This window comes from Bemisia tabaci, chromosome 9, assembly GCF_918797505.1.
Source record: "Bemisia tabaci chromosome 9, PGI_BMITA_v3".
Lineage (NCBI taxonomy): Eukaryota > Metazoa > Arthropoda > Insecta > Hemiptera > Aleyrodidae > Bemisia > Bemisia tabaci.
In genome coordinates this window covers 6,841,589-6,862,829 of record NC_092801.1, presented here as the reverse complement: position 1 = coordinate 6,862,829, position 21,241 = coordinate 6,841,589, and the positions used below count along the sequence as shown (strand labels likewise).

General features: G+C 42.2%; 1 protein-coding gene across 1 annotated transcript in view; it reads left to right on the top strand.

Annotated features, from left to right (window-relative positions):
* The window catches only part of Meltrin (disintegrin and metalloproteinase domain-containing protein meltrin), a 207,457-nt gene that overhangs the window by 159,088 nt on the left and 27,128 nt on the right, over positions 1-21,241 (top strand). Inside the window, exons 3-4 of the mRNA XM_019045632.2 lie at positions 9,447-9,529; positions 20,530-20,688. Of these exons, the coding sequence (XP_018901177.2) occupies positions 9,447-9,529; positions 20,530-20,688 (242 nt within the window). The remainder of the gene's footprint in view (positions 1-9,446; positions 9,530-20,529; positions 20,689-21,241) is intronic.

Sequence of the window (21,241 nt, the reverse complement as noted above, 5' to 3'; positions counted from 1 at the left end):
AACAGTGCGGCGAGGCGTGAATGATCGATTATCGATATTTCCCCATTCGAAGCTACACTGAAAAAAAAAATTCGGTCACGTAAACCGAACTTTCGGTGTTCCGTATCATTCGAAATATTCGGTTTGTCAAATTGAACTTTCGGTTCGTGTAACCGAACGTTCGACTTACATGATCAAATTTTGTTCGTCAGATCACACAAACCGTAAGTTCGGTTTGACAAACTGAAAATTCGGTTTGACAAATTCGAAATTTGGTTTGACAGACCGGAAATTCAGTTTGACAAACCGAATTAGTTAGGGTGATATTGAACACCGAACTTCGGTACTGACGATCGAACTTTTTTTTTCAGTGAATGCTAAAGAATCGATTACTAAGGTGTTAATTGCGAACAACCTGTTTATCGATCCTTTTCAATAGGTTTCAGGGGCGTACGTGCTTTGCGATATATCGATTGATCCTCCATTTAAACCTATGGATTAGGGTCGGTAAACAGGGTGTTCGCGAGAGTGTAACGAACGCACCTTAATAATCCATTCTTCACCTTAGCCTCGAATAGGGAAATATCGACAATCGATCATTCACGCCTCGACACTGATAGGTTTAAATGGCAGATCGATCGACGTATCGCAAAGCAAGCCACGCCACTGTTAACCAATTCCCGTTGAGATGCTAGGAATTAAAATTGTGCCTGTAATTGGTCCATTGGTGCGGCGTGCTTTGCGATTTATCGATTGATCTGCCATTTAAACCCACGCATGCGGAAGGATCAATTAACAGGGTGTTTGCAATTAATACCTTAATAATCTATTCTTTACCATAGCTTCGAATGGGGAAATATCGATAATCAACCATTCATTCACGCCTCGCCACTGGACCGGTCACGAAGTCACGGAAAAATCCGTGAATTTAACTCGAGGTCCGGAAAAATTTGAAAACTCGCGGTTTTGGCTGGTCATCATTAAACCAGCGGACGGAGCTATGGTAGGAGTCCACCAGCGCATGAAACGGATGAAACCAGCGCATCGAGATCGATATGCTGCGCTTTGCCGAGAAATCAAACTTCAACAGGCTAAGATTTTCCTTCATTTTTGAGTGATACCACATACCTACTCCGGAGTTCGAATAGTTGCGCGCTTGATTTCCGCATATAACGATGCGAGCATTGATGCCTACATTCATAAAAGTCAATGATATGATAAATTAAAACTGGAGTTCAATAAAAGTGAAGTTCTTAACTAGATTAACTTGAAAATCTCGTAATTTTTGAAGAATAAGGGGGCGCTCTGGTGTATAACCGGGGAAAAATATTTCCATCTTATAATGACACGTGTGTGTCAAAGTCTGCTTGCATAGGCTGACCCAGACACTTCGAACGGGGGGTAAGGGGGGTCCGGGGGCCTCCCCCAGAAAGAGCCATGCACAAATTCGCCCGTTTTTGGGCCCTCGAAATTGGGGTCGGTGTGAGGTTTTTTTTCATCTATAGGGTGACCCTTTACACATAATAAAATTTCAGATTGAGTATACGCACCGTTTTTGAGATATGGGGGGGCAAAGTCCCCGATTTTTACTCATATTTGCAGGTATTTTATAGTCGAACTTCGGCTGCTACAAGGTACCGGATGTAGATATTGAAGCGCGGTTTGCGGTGATTTGTCAAGCTATTTCTGGATTATTTTTTCACATCTTTTACAAACCCGCAAATGGTTTTTCGGGGGGGGGGGGGGGGGAGCTTTATTCATATTATCATGACCGTTCGTATACGTCTTACTGGCATTAATTGCTTCGTTCTCGACTCCTCTCCACGCCGTAATCATGATGGTATTTTCTGTTAGGAATCTTTCTTCTTCTTTATATTTGACCAATTCTAATGTTGTCTCCCCCTTTCTCCCTTTTTAACCTCCCCCCCCCCCCAATTCTAAACACTCCCTCTCAAGTGTATATTCCTGTGCGGCAGATATGAAGGTGTTATTTGTGGGGAATTATTTTTCTGTCTTTATGGTTCATAAACTTTGACCCCACCTATTTCCTCCTTCCCCCCTTTACCCCTGTTTCACCCCCCCCCCAATTTCCACCGTACCTTACTCGAAGTTGTCTGCTCCCTCCGCAGCAGAAATGAGGATGTTTCCAGCGAAGAATTTTTTACTTTTTTAAACTCAATACAAGGGAGACACCCCCCACCCTTTTTTCTCTTTCCCATCCCCCCTCACTAGTTCATATTTCCTACCTTATTCCCTCTTTCCACTGCCCCCCCCCTCTTTTCTCTTTTTTACATGCTTGAATACTTTTTTTTGTGAGAGTATAATAGTTATCGGATAGTGTAATAGTTACCGGAAACATCCTCATTTCTGCTGCAGAGGGAGCAGACAACTTCGAGTAAGGTACGGTGGAAATGGGGGGGGGGTGAAACAGGGGTAAAGGGGGGAAGGAGGAAATAGGTGGGGTCAAAGTTTATCAACCATAAAGACAGAAAATAATTCCCCACAAATAACACCTTCATATCTGCCGCACAGGAATATACACTTGAGAGGGAGTGTTTAGAATTGGGGGGGGGGGGGGTTTAAAAAGGGAAAAAGGGGGAGACAACATTAGAATTGGTCAAATATAAAGAAGAAGAAAGATTCCTAACAGAAAATACCATCATGATTACGGCGTGGAGAGGAGTCGAGAACGAAGCAATTAATGCCAGTAAGACGTATACGAACGGTCATGATAGTATGAATAAAGCTCCCCCCCCCCCCCCCCCGAAAAACCATTTGCGGGTTTGTAAAAGATGTGAAAAAATAATCCAGAAATAGCTTGACAAATCACCGCAAACCGCGCTTCAATATCTACATCCGGTACCTTGTAGCAGCCGAAGTTCGACTATAAAATACCTGCAAATATGAGTAAAAATCGGGGACTTTGCCCCCCCATATTTCAAAAACGGTGCGTATACTCAATCTGAAATTTTATTATGTGTAAAGGGTCACCCTATAGATGAAAAAATACCTCACACCGACCCCAATTTCGAGGGCCCGAAAACGGGCGAATTTTAGCCCTTTTTGTGCAAGGCTCTTTGTTGAATGTTAAAAGCATCCAATAGACAGTTGGAGTCTATTTCGTCGCAAGTAAATACCAATTTTAAGCGTCTTTCATTCGTTCTTTCCTTCGTTCCTCCCTTCTTTCTTCCTTCTCTTTTTCTTCCTCTTTTTTTCGTGCGAACGGAGGGGGGACACCCCTCCCTCCCTGGTTGTCAGGTGGAAATATTTTCCCTCGATACTACATAAATGGCATGGAGTCCTTCAGTTATCTGCAATTTTCACAAAAATTGAATCAATCCCAATTAAAATTGCATTTAAGTGTAGACCAGCACTTAGCAAGAATACTCCGAGGGCTCTGAAAATGTTCTGGGAAAGTCCTGAAATTTTTTTTCAAACTGTAGTACGAAATTTTCCGAAGATATCCGCGTAACGCAGCACCGCACAGTGGATCGAGTCAATATGCTCGGTTGAACAAAATCTGGAAACTTTAAAAGCTTATAACTCCGTTTATACCAAACATGGAGGTTCTAAAAGTGGTTCCATTGGTTTCCTCGTGAAATTTTCCTCAGTAAGCACCCCTTGAAATGTAAAATGTGACGAATCAAGCATCAAAATTTGCAATTTTAGTAAAAAATGTCATATCCAACCTCTCTAATTGACTCGATCCCTTGTGCGGCTGTTAAGGAGAGCGTCTATAGGTGGAGGGGCGAGTTTCGAACAAATTAACTCAGTTCATTCTTCAGGGGGAGCGCGATAACAAATTCCCCATTTACTAATTGAATTATTCCCTGCGTCATGCATGGCAGTCTACCATTTTGGCGGGATAATAATAATTAATATCCCCATCCTTGCTATCCCTTTTTCCGGAATCATTTTATTGCGGAACTTTAAAGTGTTTCAATCGGGCTTCGATGGTCTAGGAGGGTGTCTACAAGTCCGGAATTTCCGAAAAGTCTGGAAATAGTAATTCTTTTAAGGGCGGTCCGGAAGTACTGAAAAGTGTGGAAATTCCTCAAAAATGTCAAGAATTGTTTTCATTTTTCCGTCATATTTGTCGTAATTTGAGCGAGAAATTCAAATTTTTGAAATTTTTCTAATTTCATCGATTGGAGGTACTGAAATAGTAGTAAATTTTTCTGTTGGGGATGCATTGAATTTTTTGGGATCGCACCGAAAAAGTACTTTATAAGTACTGATTATTGGCCAGTCTGTTCCAGTAGACACCCTGAAACGTTTGATTCGGGCTTAGATGGTCTGGCGACCTGGAAAACCGGGAAATGCCAGGGATTTTTTTTTGTATCAGGGAAATCGTCAGGAAATCTACCAAAATTCTGCATGTCAGGGGAATTTACTTTGGATTCGAGTTTTGTATCAGGGAAACGTCAGGGAAATCGACAAATACGGATTTTTTGGGAAATGTTTCGCGAATTTTACTCTCGCCAAGATCTACTAAAATTTCTACCAGAATTTCTGCTGATGTCTTTCCGATTTTAAAAAAGAGGAAATAATACCTCGCATAAGTTTAGGCACCATATATTTTTCTCTATTTACATAGGCTGTCCCAAAAAGAAGTGGACTGATGCTGTAATTTCCGAACTGATCATCGCAGCGATCTTTTCTTGGTCGCGTTTTAAAGATCAACTCAATACCTATCGATTAAGACCAAGATCATCAAAATCGGTCAAAAATTGACCGAGTTATGACGTTTTCCGTGAGAGGAGTAACAATTCAGCCTACCGTTTTTTGAAGAAAAAATCATACGCGAGAGTTACGCGTGTCAAGCTTCATCTCCACTGTAACTTCTCTCCCGTAATGTTTTCCTTCATCAGTGATACAATATGACTAAAAACCTGTTGGTAACAGTGTCTAGTCGGTGTCCGACTCATGCCGTAACCATAGCGACCAGGGAGGACCGGGGAGACTCGCGCAGAATTCGGCGACAACTTCGCCCGCCAGCGACAGTTTTCGAGTGCGCGCGCTCAGTGCAGTGGCAATTTGTTTGTGCCGTTTTCATTCGTTTTTTCGGGATTATGGAAAAGGACAGTGAAATTGTCTGTTCTTTCACAATTTCACTGTCCTTTTCCATAATCTCGAAAAAACGAATGAAAACGGCACAAACAAATTGCCACTGCACTGAGCGCGCGCACTCGAAAACTGTCGCTGGCGGGCGAAGTTGTCGCCGAATTCTGCGCGAGTCTCCCCGTCCTCCCTGGTCGCTATGGTTACGGCATGAGTCGGACACCGACTAGACACTGTTACCAACAGGTTTTTAGTCATATTGTATCACTGATGAAGGAAAACATTACGGGAGAGAAGTTACAGTGGAGATGAAGCTTGACACGCGTAACTCTCGCGTATGATTTTTTCTTCAAAAAACGGTAGGCTGAATTGTTACTCCTCTCACGGAAAACGTCATAACTCGGTCAATTTTTGACCGATTTTGATGATCTTGGTCTTAATCGATAGGTATTGAGTTGATCTTTAAAACGCGACCAAGAAAAGATCGCTGCGATGATCAGTTCGGAAATTACAGCATCAGTCCACTTCTTTTTGGGACAGCCTATGTATTACATTATATTCCTAAAACATGAAAAAAAAATCTTACGTACATTTTATCAGTTCAACTGTGTCGAAAAATCTGGAATACTATTTCTTTTTGTCAGGGAAATGTCATAGAATTTCAAATTTCTTCTCGGTTTTTTTGGCCAATTTCGTCAGGGAAACCGGGGATATGTCAGGAACTTTTATTTTTGAAAATTGCTAGACAACCTGCGATGTGTAGTGTGACCGCTTCGCGTGTTTGGAACGATTAAATTTCTATTACTCTTTAAAAGTCTCATCGCTAAGGCCGAATTTTGATTCCTCTCCCTTTTTTCATGAAGGAAAATGCGTACTTTAGCGCGAAATAGTGTTGAAGAAAATCGGTGCCGTTCAAAGCATCAAATGTATCCTAGAGGAAGTAATTTCAATGAATACAAATCGTAAACGGACCCAGAGGTGCTTCAAAGAAGGAAAACGAAAACAAGTCAGTTTCTTACTTAAGTTGTTTGTGTTTGCCAACACAAAAGAAACTCGCAAAGATCCTCCTAAGGCTGAAACTTTTTCAAAGCGTTCTCGAATATTTATTCAAAGACTAAGTTTTTCCGAGGGTGACCTAATTTCGGCAAATCAAACGCCGAATTTTAAAAGTTCAGCGAGGCGTCGTTTCAGCATGGACGAACACATTCTTATCGGCGCAAATTTCCAAAACAGCTCTTTTTATTGCAGTGGCGTGGCGTGAATTGCGATACATCGATTGTTATGCCATTTAAACCTACGGTAAAGAATCGATTATTAAGGTGTTCGCTGCGAACACCCTGTTTATCGATCCTTTTCCATAGGTTTAAATGGAATAACAATCGATATATCGCAATTCACGCCACGCCACTGTTTTATTATCGAGGAACGGAGGTCCGGAGTCAGTGGCGTGGCGTGCTTTGCGATTTATCGATTGATATGCCATTTAAACCAATGGAAAAGGATCGATAAACAGGGTGTTCGCAGCGGACACCTTAATAATCGATTCTTTACCATAGGTTTATATGGCATAACAATCGATACATCGCAATTCACGCCACGCCACGGTCCGGAGTACTCGGAAGCGGGGTTGCTCCGCAGTAAACTACGAAAACTTTAACGAAAAGCAATTCTACAAATTGGCGCGGGATTGGATCATCCAGCTTGAGTTCATCGGAAACAAATGCATGGAGCTTTGAGATATGATTGAAATTAACTGAATTCATTCCGAACGGACCATTCGTTCGATGCTATCGGTCTCATCTCCCTCAAAGCAGCGCTGCCTAATTTATCGGTAATCGTAACTATTTTGCCGTGCTTAAGGTTCAGTTACACGATCAAATTGAGCCATCAAACTGAAGCTCTGATTGGTGGAAAAAGACCTGAGGTGAGGATGCGACCAATGAGAGGCCCAATTTGATGGCTCAATTTGATCGTGTAACTGGACCTTTAGGAAAAACGACGTATGAGCCTTCAGGCGTTGCCGAATCTCCCCGGAAAAATCACAAATTTTCAATATTTTTCTTCCAATTTATCAGATAACAGAAGTCTCAACAAGTCCGGAATGTCCGAAAAGAGTACTGATTTTTTAAGGGCGATCCGGAAGTTTTGAAAAAGTGCGGAAATTCCGTTAGAAGGTCTTAAAATTTTCCATTTATGTCGAAATTTGACAGAGGAATTCGAATTTTTGAAACTTTTCGAATTTCGTCAAACAGAGGTACTGAAAAATTACTGAATTTTTCCGTTGAAGAGGTACTGAATTTCTCGGGAATGTACTAAAAAAGTACTTATTTTTGACCAGCCTTTTTTAGTAGTCACCCTGGTAAGACAATCGCCGGAATGTATTTCTCGTTTAGTTGGAAAATTTGTATCTCTGATCGCGACGTTGCAAGGATTGAAATTTTCTCTAAATTTCCCTCACGGATTAAAACATGTTGACAGAATGTTTCAAAGAGAAATTTTCGTTGATTTTTTTTTTTTCAGAAAAGGTAAAACATTATCGCGATTTTCAAGAATTTCGAGAAATTCAAAATTTTGATGTTTTTCGAATGTCAACAAAGGAAAAAGTACTAAATTTTTCTTTTGAGGGAGTACTGAATTTCTTAGAAATGTACTGTAAAAGCACTGTAAAAGTACTGATTTTTGGCTCGCCTCTTTTCGTAGACAACCTGGACACCCTGGATTTGTCGAACACTGGTATAAAAAAAACCTCTTGGTTCAAGAGTGCAGTTTCTTGTCGCCGGATTTAAGAGTCTGGACTCTTGTTTTTTGCATTGATTCAAGCGGATTTTGCATCGAAACAAGAGTCCAGACTCTTAAATCCGGATACAAGAAACTGCACTCTTAAGTCAATGCACCGCGGCATTAGTCCAAGAGATTTTTTTTTACCAGTGAAATGCCTGATTTTACTATTTGCCTGCGACCCGTATAACCGAGGTTTTTTTCTCCGGTTGGGGTTTGTAGAACGTCCAAGTGTTTATTTCCTCTCGGGGATTCGACAGCGAGGCAAAGTTCGATCCCTCGGTTTGTTGTTTTCCGGCGCGGCGTCGCGGCGCTGCTGCGCGGCGGGCGTCCATCTGTTCCGAACAGAAGCCATTCGGGGAGGAAAGCTCACGCGCCAAGGCCCCTCTCGAAGCTCGCGGCGGCGCCAGCCCCAATCAAAACTAAATAACTTAATATCGGGCTAACATGTCGTTTCGGATTGATGGCCGCCAGGCGTCGTCGCCAGCCCCAACGCGACGCACAGTGCCGCCCTTCCGTAGTCCATACTACACTGAAAAAAAAATCTCGGTGTATTTACTAAGAAAAGGGTAAAATTACCAAGAATTCAGGGTTCTATTTGATCCCAGTTTTTTCTTGGTAAAATTACCATTTATGGAATTGGTAATTTTACCGTGAAATCTCGGTAAAATTATTGAACTTTCTCGGTTTCTTTAATGGACCTTGGTAAAAACGCCAATATTTTTTATCGACTTTGGGAGAATTACCGAGATAAAATGGCAAAGTTACCGGGAATTGATTACCAATAAAAGTGGTATTCTTACCTGGAAAAAACAGTAAAAATGCCGGTTTTTAGGTAAGCTTACAAAGGTCTGTCTTGGTAAAATTACCAATAATTGGGGAAAAAAAGTGAGATGGTAAAGGTACCAACGGACCTTGGTAAAAACGCCGAGAACATTTTTTCAGTGTAAGGAAAAACGCCGTATCTGGGTGTCTACCGGTCCCCAAAAGTCTCCAATGTCCCCGATTATCCCCAATTTTGGAAGGGCGTCCCCGATAATCCCCAATTTTGGAAGGGCGTCCCCGATATCCCCGAAAGTCCCCAATGGACCACTAGACAAGGTACGAATTTCAGCATTCTGATGCATGTTTCTTCACTAAAATTTCACGTAAAACACGATGCACATAACGAAAATTACCGAAATCAACTGTTTACGAAAATATTTAATAACTCTTGGTGCGTGAATTCAAACCACCCGCTCATGAAAACTCAATGCTCTACGTGATTCACATAGCGCGCTAACCGTTTATCGTGACAGTCTCTGCAATATAACAATCTGGCAACCTCAATCTTGACGCTTTGGCTCAGCTATAGCAAATTGCTCATAGTTTGAAAAACACACGGTGGGAAATGAACATTGCTCGATTGAGAAGCTTTTTTATATCCAGTTTTTGATCCCCTCGATGGGGTGGGGGGGCGGGGGGCAACTCAAATATTTAAAATGGCCACCCCCCGCACGGCCAGTGGTGCGTGACTTTTGAATGACCTTGTATTTTTTTGTCTCATAAAAATTGTGTTTATTGAATACTTTATGTAGATCTTAAAGTAAACAGCTCTTATGTAATTGATTCGTTTTGTTTGTTAACAGGACCGAAATGAACATATCAACGATATCTCGGTGGAGTATCACTTTGGGGACCGGAATCACATCTTGGACCTTCAGCTCAACAAGTAAGAAGACGTTACTAATATATTCGGACGTATTTTTGCTAAACGGAACTATATGCATAGCATTTGTGTGCAACACAGTTCCTTATAGCACCAAAATACGCATTGGCGGATCCATCAGATTGGCAACATTGTTTTTCCCCCATTTAAACCAATAGAAATGTATCTGTCGCAGGCAAATAGTAAAATCAGGCATTTCATCAAATGCCTAGGCAGTTAGTTGAAGGTCTACAAAATTTTGTGAATTTATGGCGGAGATCTCACGAGTTTTCCATATTTTAGGAAAAAATAACTCATCAAACCTACGAACTCTTTTTGTCCATGCCTCTCCGATAGCTTCTCATATTTTTAAACGTTGAAATTCTAAAATTTCTGTTTTTTATGACGAGCTGCAAATTTCCAGATAAGTGTCCGCTCAGGAGCTAAAAATCATTTAAAATACGATTGTATGACGCAAATTTTTTCTGATAATTTTTTCTTACGGGAGCAATCACATATTTTGTCTAAAATTAGGAAAAGAATCTTTCAATCTAAGTTAATTTATTTGCTTATTTGCCTAGGCATTTGACAAAATGCCTGATTTTACTATTTGCCTGCGAAATATCGATTCTTAGAGGGGTCAGGAAGCCAGGTGCTCCTACAAGAATCGATTTTTCAACACAAGCTTAAATGGAGGCAATCCGGTGTTGCCAAATTGTTAGATCTGCCTGTGGAAGTACGTCCATTCTCACTTTGTTACCGTATTATTTTAAAACGTAGATTGTTTGGGAGATATTTGAATATTGTCTTCCATTTTTTACAGAAGTTTGTTCCCAATTTGATCGAAACCGTCTGAAACTTTGAAAGAATAATATTCGCATTTTTATTTCAAAATGGCTCACTTGCGAGAGATATTTGGCAACATTCGAATGTTCCTTTTTCTCAGCACGATTGTATGCGTCCGTCACACAGTGGAACGAGTCTATGGAAGAAGTCGGACATGAAATTTTTGACAAGAATTGTGAAATTGTACGTTTATTTTGTCACAATTTTAATTTTAAGGGGTGCTTTTTCTAGAAAATTTTCCGAGAAAACCAAAGAAACTGCCTTTTAAACATTAGAATTTCATATAAATGAAGATATACACTTTTGAAGTTTCTAACACATGTCCGACCTCTCCCATTGACTTGATCCACTGTGCGTCAATTCACAAAATTAACTAAAAATGGGACCAAGGCCGCAAAACTAAACATAAAATAAAAAACCGGAACGTCTCGCAATTCTCGCTCCTGCATTAAATACAAAAATAAAAATTTAAAGGAAACACTCACTCATATTGGTTGTGAGACTCTCCGTCAATTATTGATAACTCCTCAAGTGTAAAGTAAAAAAAGGCCCTCTGGATATACGTGCAAACACTCAGCACACAGCCAACCGGTCGATACAACTTAATCAACTCCGAAGTGAGCTTGGGTTGCATCGCCCAATTTGAAGGCGCACCAGTTCACAGTTCTGTCGGTTGATTCACGGAATTTGTCGATCGGTTCACGTTCTCATTCTTCGATCGAATCGACACAGTGTTTTTAATAACTCGACATCGAATCGCTGTCGATCGATTCATGTCGATCGAATCCATACCCTCTTTTTTTTGCGTGGACTAACGTGGACCAACTTCACCGCCAAAAATTCTGACGTAAGACTATTCATGCTGTATTTTTGAAGTATCAATACAGATGACGACTCCATCTCGGAAGTGAATCATGAATCATACAACTATTATTCCTATATTTTCTTTTATCTCTAATTTTTTATATTTGAGGGTAGTGTTCGAAACTTACCTTTGAGTTTTAGGAGCCATGTGGCGCGTCAAGCCCGATTTTTAGGCGCCATTGAAGATTTTTTAGGGGCCAAATTGACTTTTTGCCTTACATTACGGCGCTTTAGTAAAACGTTAGACGCAAGATGTTTTTGTAATAGAGCTAGTAGGTAGTTGTAACTTGTGGAACACAAAAGCACTAACAAAAAGAATGAAATCGTAAAGAATAGAAAAAGCTTTCACTTGTATAGTGCTGAAAATTCTGAGTTTTTTTTAATTGAAATATATTTGTTTTTCTCTCTTTATATGACTTTCTACGAAAATCCAGATTTTTAGCGGGCAATTTGTAGGGACCACGTTGGCGCAGAGCCTTCATTATTTAGACGCCATTGCCGATTTTTTAGGTACATTTGGCGCGTTGGCGCCTGTGAGTTTCGAACACTGTTTGAGGGGCTTGGAGAACAATACGCATAAGTGCAGTTTTTGCCATTTCGAGGAATACGTGTTGGAATTTTCAAACTTACTCGGGACCTCATGACCGGAAGAAAGTGCAAACTGACTTTTTGATTCTTAAAAATTGGAATTCAGGAGCGAATTTGCCATAAAATATGCATTAAGACTAGTTTTACGCGAAATCATTTATATCTCAATTTTTTTTTCAAAAATTGTTCGTATGCGCCGTGTCTTCCAAGCCTCTCATTTGTTATTTGTTGCCATTATGTGAACTATCGCCGCATCCGCTGCTGTTGTTATTTGTTGTTGTTCTAAATGGCTGTATCGTTGTCTGTCGTCATTTCCGAGAGAAACTTTGCGATATATCGATGTATCCCTCATTTAAAACTATGGAAAAGGATCGATAAACAGGGTGTTCTCAACGAACACCTTAATAATCGATTCTTTACCATAGCTTTAAATGAGGAAATGTCGATAATAATCGATCATTCGCGCCTCGTCACTGCTACGGAATCCAAACAAAGTCGTGTTCTGAGCATCCAGCGTTGTGTTTATTCGTTTCGGGCGGTGACTGACCCGCGCAATTCGCGCCGAGGAAGCGAGGATGCCTTTTTCACGTTATAAATCATTTCATGAAGTCTTTCGACGACAGCTTCTTGACCCGGCCAAGTGTATCTCGACCACGGAATAAATCTAAAAGCTCTTTGGAGCAGGCCGCCCTCCCGGCGCACAGTGGATCGAGTCAATAGAAAAGAGCTCGAACAAAATGGAGATGTTGCATGTGTGAGGGATTTGCGATTTGACTGTTGATTCTTATGTAAAAGTTCGCGGGAAACACGATGGTGCCACTGGTTTTCTCTGAAATCAACTCCCAAACTCAAAAAAAGCTCTCAAAGTGAGGCCAAAATGTAGGGGATATCCCACCCTACCCTGAGAGTCCACTTTTATATCAAAACAAACTCTCCATGCAAAGATAGGGAGCACATACATTAGCAGGGTTGCCGTGTTTTCAGTTTTGGAGTCCCCAAATAAAGTGGCAGCCCTGTCAATGTATTTGCTCCCTATCTTTGCATGGAGAGTTTGTTTTGATGTGGAGGTGGACTCTCAGGGTAGGGTGGGATATCCCCTCCATTTTGGCCTCAACTTGAGAGCTTTTTTTGAGCTTGGGAGATGATTTCAGAGAAAACCAGTGGGACCATCGTGTTTCTCGCGAACTTTCACGTAAGAATCAATAGTCAAATCGCAAATCCCTCACACGTGCAACATCTCCATTCGGAAACTTTAACCGCTTGTAACTCTGTTTATACCAAACTTTGAGGGTCTATAAGAGGTTCCATTGGTTTTCTCGTGAAATTTTTCCCTGGAAACACCCCTTGAAATTTAAAATGTGACGAATTAAACATCAAAATTCGCAGTTTTAGTCAAAAATGTCTTGTCCGACCTCTCGGATTGACTCGATCCACTGTGCGGCGTTATTCGATGTGTTCATGGAGATCGTGCCAAATTACCGCATTTACTCTGCCGTGCTGAGGAAAAACGCCGTATGAACATTTACATGTTGCCACATTTCCCCCGATTAAAAACTGTATTTTCGAAGAAAGTTCTGCGTATTTTTCACTGAGACTTTCGGATAGTTTAGATTGGATTGCGAACAAAATTTTATGAAAAATTGGGAATAGAGTATTTACAATTCTCCCAATAAGTCCATTTTTTTATCAGAGGAAATTTGGCAACGCTCGAAGGTTCATACGGCGTTTTTCCAGCACGGTAGAGTTGCCCTCCATTAACCCTCCTCGTGGTAAATAGTTTGCAGTTAAAATTTACAACGCGTGGCTATCATATCGATTAATCCTTTTGTTCAATAGGTTTGCTGTAATTCCTATTTCCTTGTGGGATTTGCTTACCTGTAAGTTTGGTTTGCCCGGAAAAATGCGGATGATTTTTAACCAGAAAAAACGTTATTCCAGTTCAACATCGCTTATTTCTACTATCGCAAATCCCTGGTAAAAATTGGCAATAGAATCTGTGTACCAAAATACCATAGACCTACAGCCAGCTGTAAGATTTCCAATAGCTTCTATAGTCGGCTACACAATTTCTTATAGCCTTTTATAGCCGATGGCGACTAAGCAACAGCCAGGCGATAAAGTGTATGCTAAACGTTACTAATTACGGATGCTAGGACTTGGTGAGTTTTTGGAATACTGCTCTCCTTTTGGCCCGTAGTATCTTGATTTATTTTGCGAGGAGAGCTCCGTACTTTAAATGGATGCCTGCCATTACTAATATATTAGAGCGCCCTCAGTTTTGTATGATACTGTGCAATACCTCTGGTGTGAAATAGTTGCTTCAAGCGCCGTGGCAGGCGGGCAGGCGGGCAGCCAGCGCAAAACACGCATTGGCGCCTACAAACCTAACAGGGATACTTCACGCGTTGCGCAATGCGTGAAGTATCCCTGTTAGGTTTGTAGGCGCCAGTGCGTCGCCGCTCCGCTTTATGTTATAGGCTCTAATATTTAATCTGGCGGAGTCAGCGTTATTCAACTCATGATTTTGAAGTTTTTGCACATCCTGTATGGATTATTCTCATTTTAATTGATGAAAAAAAATATGTATTAAAGGAAAATATAATGTGTGTTTTGTGAATATTAATGTGGTTCCGTATCAAACTTAATGATTTCCAAAGCACACGAATTTCTACACAATTTCTTATAGCCTTTTATAATCGATGGCGAAAAAGCAACAGCCAGGCGATAAAGTGTAAAGCCCGGCGATAGGAACTAAAGCCCGGCTGCATAATTTTTTATCGCTTCGTATAGCCCGGCCGTATGATTTTCTCCGCATTCTACAGCCAGCTGTATGATTTTCTGTAGAATTCTTTAGCCGGCTATAAGAATTCCTATGGTATTTTGAAACGCAGCTCTTATCGCCAATTTTTACCAGGGATTAATTGTGTATTTACGTGGAGCTATATGGGCAGGTCCTTATGCGGAAATTCCACCGAAGTTTTTTCTAATAAAATAAGCAAAATTGTAGGCGGAAATTGTAGGTTGTTTTTAGGACGAACGAAAGTAATCACATTCCATGGTTGCAAAATTTATCCAGAGTCGGACTGGCCATAAGGCCAATCTGCCATTGGCAGATACGCCCCCTTACGCATCGAAGACGCACCCCCTGCCAGACGTAGCATAATAAGATGAGAGAAGAAATACGTGAAATTCATAAATGAACGAAAGAAGTAAAAGTAAGAGTAAAGAAAGGTCTTCGGCTGCATGACAGGTGAACAGAGGACCTGGAAATATAAACCGGATTTAGGTCTCCAGAGGCATCTGGGCCTACAAAAATTCTGGAAAATTGATGTTTTCATATTTGCTGAATGGAGATGTTGCATGTGTGAGGGATTTGCAATTTGACCATTGATTCTTATGTAAAAGTTCGCGAGAAACACGATAGTGCCACTGGTTTTCTCTGAAATCAACTCCCAAGCTCGAAAAAAGTTCTCAAAGTGAGACCAAAATGGAGGGGATATCCCACCCTACCCTGAGAGTCCACCTCTACATCACTACAAACTCTCCATGTAAAGATAGGGAGCAAATGCATTGACAGGGCTGCCACTTTATTTGGGGACTCCAAAACTGAAAACACGGCAACCCTGCCAATGTATTTGCTCCCTATCTTTGCATGGAGAGTTTTTTTTTATGTAGAGGTGGACTCTCGGGATAGCGTGGGATATCCCCGGCCATTTTGGCCTCGACTTGAGAGCTTTTCTTGAGCTTGGGAGTTGATTTCAGAGGAAACCAGCGGCACCATCGTGCTTCTCGCGAACTTCTACGTACGAATCAATTGTCGAATCGCAAATTCCTCACACATGCAACACCTCCATTATAAGCTTTTGAAGTCTCCAAATTTTGCCCGACCTCTCCTATTGGCTCGAGCCACTGTGCGCTGCTGCCCGCGACCACCGGGATTGCGTCCTCTGTTTTGACGTCGACGACGTCGGTCGTTGGACAAAACGCCGCTAATTTCGTCGCCGTCGTCGTCGCCGAAAGCAACGCCAAGTAGTACGACGACCCACGCCGCCTCCAACACCCCCCCCCCCCCACCACCTCGGGCACGACCGCAGTCGCAAAATTTGAAGTCGTTAAATTTCCAGCCGAAAATAGGCCCCCTCCCCGGCGCCCAACGCGCCATTTAAGCTCAAAGCTGTCCGGCCGGCTCCACGGAGCCCGGACTCCCCAGGGCGGAGAGAAAGTAAATTTAAATAAGACTTCATTCAATGTGAGCGAGGGAATTAGTTAATTCAGGGGCGTTTTCCGCCTAATGATGATTGATGGGTCGCACGTATTGGGCATTTTCTTCGGCTAATGAGGACGAATGAAAGATGCTGAGTTCAGAAGATGGTGAGTACTGCCTTGTCGAGGAAAAACGCCGTACGGGCCTTCAGGCATTGCCGAATTTCCTTGGAAGAATGGTAACGTTGCATGGTGTCAATGATCACGGTGTCAACAAACCCAATCGAGGTCACTGATTTTACCTCGGTTTGGAGCGCCTTCAATCACGGCGATACATTCCGCTTTGCCGGGAGGTTTGTTCAGTTGCGTGACCTAACCAAACCCAACTATGGTCACTGATTTTACCTCGGTTTGGAGCGCCTTCAATTACGGCGATACCTTCCGCTTTGCCGGGAAGTTAGTTTAGTTGCGTGACCTAACTGAGCCCAACTATGGTCACTGATTTTACCTCGGTTTGGAGCGCCTTCAATTACGGCGATACCTTCCGCTTTGCCGGGAGGTTGGTTTAGTTGCGTGACCTAACCCAACCCAATTATGGTCACTGATTTTACCTCGGTTTTGAGCGCCTTCAATTACGGCGATACCTCCCGCTTTGCCCGGAGGTTGGTTTAGTTGCGTGTCAACAAAAACTTAGAAAAACTGTTCGTTGACACCATGCTACGTAATCGGACAAATCACTAATTTTCACGGAAAAGTGAATATCTATCTTCCAATTTATCAGATAATTGTGTTTGTAATTTGATCGTAAGTGTCCGAAAATTTCAAGGAAAATATCATAACTTTCCTCAAAATTGATGAAAAAATCATCGCATGATTCAAAGAGCAAAACACCATTCTTTGTATGATGAGGCAACTTGCCCATTCCGGTAAAACGAGCCTTTACAAGTCAAAATTGTTGTAAAGAGCCTAGAACCTTCGAACTAACAACGCCGAGAGCACTTCGGCGAATAGAACAATGCTCCCATTTTCTGGAACTGTAGAAAATGGCCGCCGCGCAAAATGCGCCCGTAAACATTTACAACGATTACAGCAAGGCTCCGGACAATGTTGCAAGTCGTGCGTTAAAATACCCTAATTTTCTCACTGAGAGTGTGGCGAAAACGCAAATAAACGGGCATCCAGGCAAGTTTAGCGGTGGGTAATCCTTTGTAACTGTTTTGGCGTGACTTCCTGGCGAAGTCAATTCCATTGCGCACCGCACCGCTCAACAACGATGACAATTCCATCGAGCCATGAACCTAAATTGCCTACTTCGGTGAGTATGAAATTTGCCTGCTCTACGTTGGTTTCTGCGGTAGAATAAGGGTCAATCTTCGTGGATTGCCATCAGTGGCGTGGCGCGAATTGCGATGTATCGATTGTTATGCCATTTAAACCTATGGTAAAGAATCGATTATTTAGGTGTTCGCTGCGAAAACCCTGTTTATCGATCCTTTTCCATAGGTTCAAATGGCATAACTCTCGATATATCGCAAAGCACGCCACGCCACTGATCGCCATGCCAATTCTGCCGTGCTACGGAAGAACGCCATATGAGCATTCGAGAGTTGCCAAATTTCCTCCGATAAAATGTTTATTTTTAAGGAATGTTATAAATATTTTCCCTTAAAATTTACAGAAACTTAGGATGAAATTGTGAACAAAATTACCTGAAAAATTGGAAGGAAAATATTCTCAAGTTTATCAGGAAATTCGTGTTTTATCAAATGAAATTTGGAAACGCCTGGAGGTTCATACGGCGTTTTTTCTTAGCACGCCAGAATTGCGCTGCTCGCCGCTCGTCAACAACTGTGCTCATTTCGTCGAGAAACGCAGTATAAGTTTCACCTAATTTACATAGAAATATCTGCATAAGAGGAGTTGGATTTTAACAGACTTGCCAACCCCCCCCCCCCCCAAACGAAAGCTACTCGGCCCCTTCCAAAGAATGGGAGGTATTTTTATCGATAAGTGGGTGGCATATCTTTAATCTTTGAAATTGTCATTCCACTTTGTGAGTGCGATCAGCTCACAATAAATTGCTCCTGATACGACTCAATTCGTCAAAATTTTTCAGGAGGAGGTCCTCGGGACTCTCTTTTGGAGCTGGAAAAATTCCCTAATCTACCTCTCTTGATGAGCGCCCCCCCCCACCCCCCAGAGAATGTTCCTAGTTCCATCCATGGCAGCCGAGGACTAACCGTTTCTGGGAAAATCTTAATGTTCACTTTCTCAATCTCGTCACCCTCCGGCCAAAGTGCCACAAGCGCCATGCGAAGTTTCAAAATTTCCACCGACATTTTGTTTTTATTTTTTTTTTCAGAGAAATTGTTGCTTGAATCTGTTTGAAAATTTCACCGAATTTTACCGGCATGCGCAGAGAAAATGCAGTGAATTTTTCGGGGAGCTTCATAGTTCAATTTTTCTGTACGAAAATACTATGGCGGCGGAGTTTTTGAAACGTCGCATGGCGCTTGTGATATTGTGGCCGGAAGGTGAGGATTTTACGGGGCCGAGTGGCAGTATCCGCATTTGAAGGGTGTGCAGTGTGCCCCGGGGGGCGCGGGGGTGGTCAACGAACCGGGATGCGGCGGCGACTGCGGCAGTGCAATTTTTGGCACCGGCACCGCGCGCCGGAGATGGCGGGCCGCCTGCCAGGCCCCGAGCCGCGCGAAGAGGTACCGCGCCACCCCCCCTTCCCACTCTCGGAGGGGGCGCACCTTTGGTAATGACCTGCCGCAACGATCGGGGCCCGTGGCGGCGCCTCGAGGTGCAGCATCACCGGCGCACGGTGGAACGAGTCTTCGGAAGAAATCGAAGAAATAAAAAAAATTCCGGACTTTTTTGCGGAATTTCCGCACTTTTTCGGGGCTTCCGGATCGCCTTCGAAAAATCAGGACTATTTCCCGGGACTTTCCGAAAACTCCGGACTTGTAGACTTGTAAAATATATGGTGCCTAAACTTATGCGGGATATTATTTCCTCTTTTTTTAAATTGGAAGACATCAGCAGAAATTCTGGTAGAATTTTGGTAGAGATCTCGGCGAGGGTAAAATTCGCGAAACGTTTCCCAAAAATCCGCGTTTTTCGATTTCCCTGACGTTTCCCAGACACGAGAATCGCATCTATACAAGAATGTTTTCCGACCTCTCCTTCTGACTCGATCCACTTTGCGGCGCCGGATTTCGGAACCGCGCTTTTATGGTCGAAACGTGATATCGAAAGTGAAACCCCCCAGTTCAGAGGGGGGAGGGGCTCTCTCGGCAATTTTTAGGAATTTTAATTCTATTTGGACGCATTCCGAGGCTTCCGTGATGCAGATTTTCCATCAATTTCTACGGAAAAATTACGTATATTTTTTTTTTATTTTCAGCTTACGATACCTTCAAGTTGTTGCATTCGACATATCTGGAAATTTTTTAAAATTTCAAATCTATTTCGACGTATTTTGAAAGTTCAAACTTTCTCTTTTCTCGCCTTCTTATATTTTCTGTACACCCCTTTTCCTAATTTTCTCTCTCCTTTCTTTTACTTTCGGAAGGGGCTTGGGCCCTCAAGACCCCCCTCTGGCTACGTGCCAGCGGACTGATCATTGAAATTGATAGACAAAGCAATAGGCAAAGAAGACAAAAAGGATATGGAGAGATCCTACTGGTGGAAGGGGTGGTTGCAATGGACAAAGAAGGTATGCAATAGACTAGCTAACGGCAACCCACGACAGACTTGATGGTTAGTCCATCATTTTCCCCCCTAGTCTATAAGAACTACCCATTTAAACCAATAGGTTCGCTCTATACTCCTTATGTCTTCTTTGTCTATAGCTTTGTCTATAAATTTCAATAATCGGCCCGCTGGCTATATTTCCCTTTTCGACGGTGAAAGTCGGCAATCACATAACTCGGTTTGCGACGTCGCAGACTTCCTGTCATACTTTATTTTTAAAACGGAAAACTACTCAACGGCAATTCTTTAAAACTGTCGTGATTTTTCTTCTCAATGCGAAGAAAATTCTGCAAAAACTCCAAGAAATAATATCAATTTGTTCTCCTTTAAAAAAATGACGTAGAGGCGGAGATTTTCAGACACCGCAAACGAGTTATCGACGGTGAAACTACCAAACCACGTATCTCGTTTGCGGTGTTTAAAAATCTACGCTCGCATTTTATTTTTTTGAAGTAGACCAAATCAATATCATTCCTTGTAATTTTCACAGAATTTTCTTCGCACGAAGAGGAAAAATCACAGACATTTTCAAGACTGGACGTTAAGTAGTTTTTCATTTAAAAAATAAAGTATGACAGGAAGTCTGCGACGTCGCAAACCGAGATACGTGGTTTGGTAGTTTCACCGTCGTTATGTGATTGCCGACTTTCACCGTCGTTTTGTCTCCTTTGTCTATGGATTTCAACAATCAGCCCTCTCGTGAACTTGATTTCTGCTCAGCAAGTGTACGTGGCTCTAATTTTGCTTCTGTGTGTTCGCAGGGAGCTGATTCCGGAGAACTATTTCGAAAGGCACCAGCGGAACGGGTCGATCGTTGTGACGCGACCCGGGCCCGGAGAGGTAGAGCTTTGCCATTACCATGGAGTCGTCCGAGACGTACCCGAATCCTGGGTCGCCCTCTCGACGTGCGACGGACTTCGGTAAGTTCCCGCAAAATCTCGCACACTGAAAAAAAATTCTCGGCGTTTTTACCAAGGTCCGTTGGTACCTTTACCATCTCACTTTTTTTACCAATGGACCACTAGATAAGGTACGAATTTCAGCATTCTGATACATGTTTCTTAACCAAAATTTTACGTAAAACACGATGCTCACAACGAAAATTACCGAAATTAACTCCTTACGAAGATATTTAATGATTCTTAATGCGTGAATTCAAACCACCCGCTCATGAAAAATCAATGCTCTACGTGATTCACATCGCGCGCTAAACGTTATCATGACAGTCTCTGCGATATAAAAATCTGGCAACCTCAATCTTGACGCTTTGGCTCAGTTATAGCAAATTGCTAATAGTTTGAACAACACATGATGGGAAATGAACATTGCTCGATTGAGAAGCTTGCTGAAACCGTTGTAGTGGGCGATTTGACTCACGTAGAGTTTTGAGTTTCTTGTGAGCGTTCAAATTCCTCGTAACCAATGTGAAATAAAAACGTTAATATCTTCGTTAAGAGTTGGTTTCCGTAATTT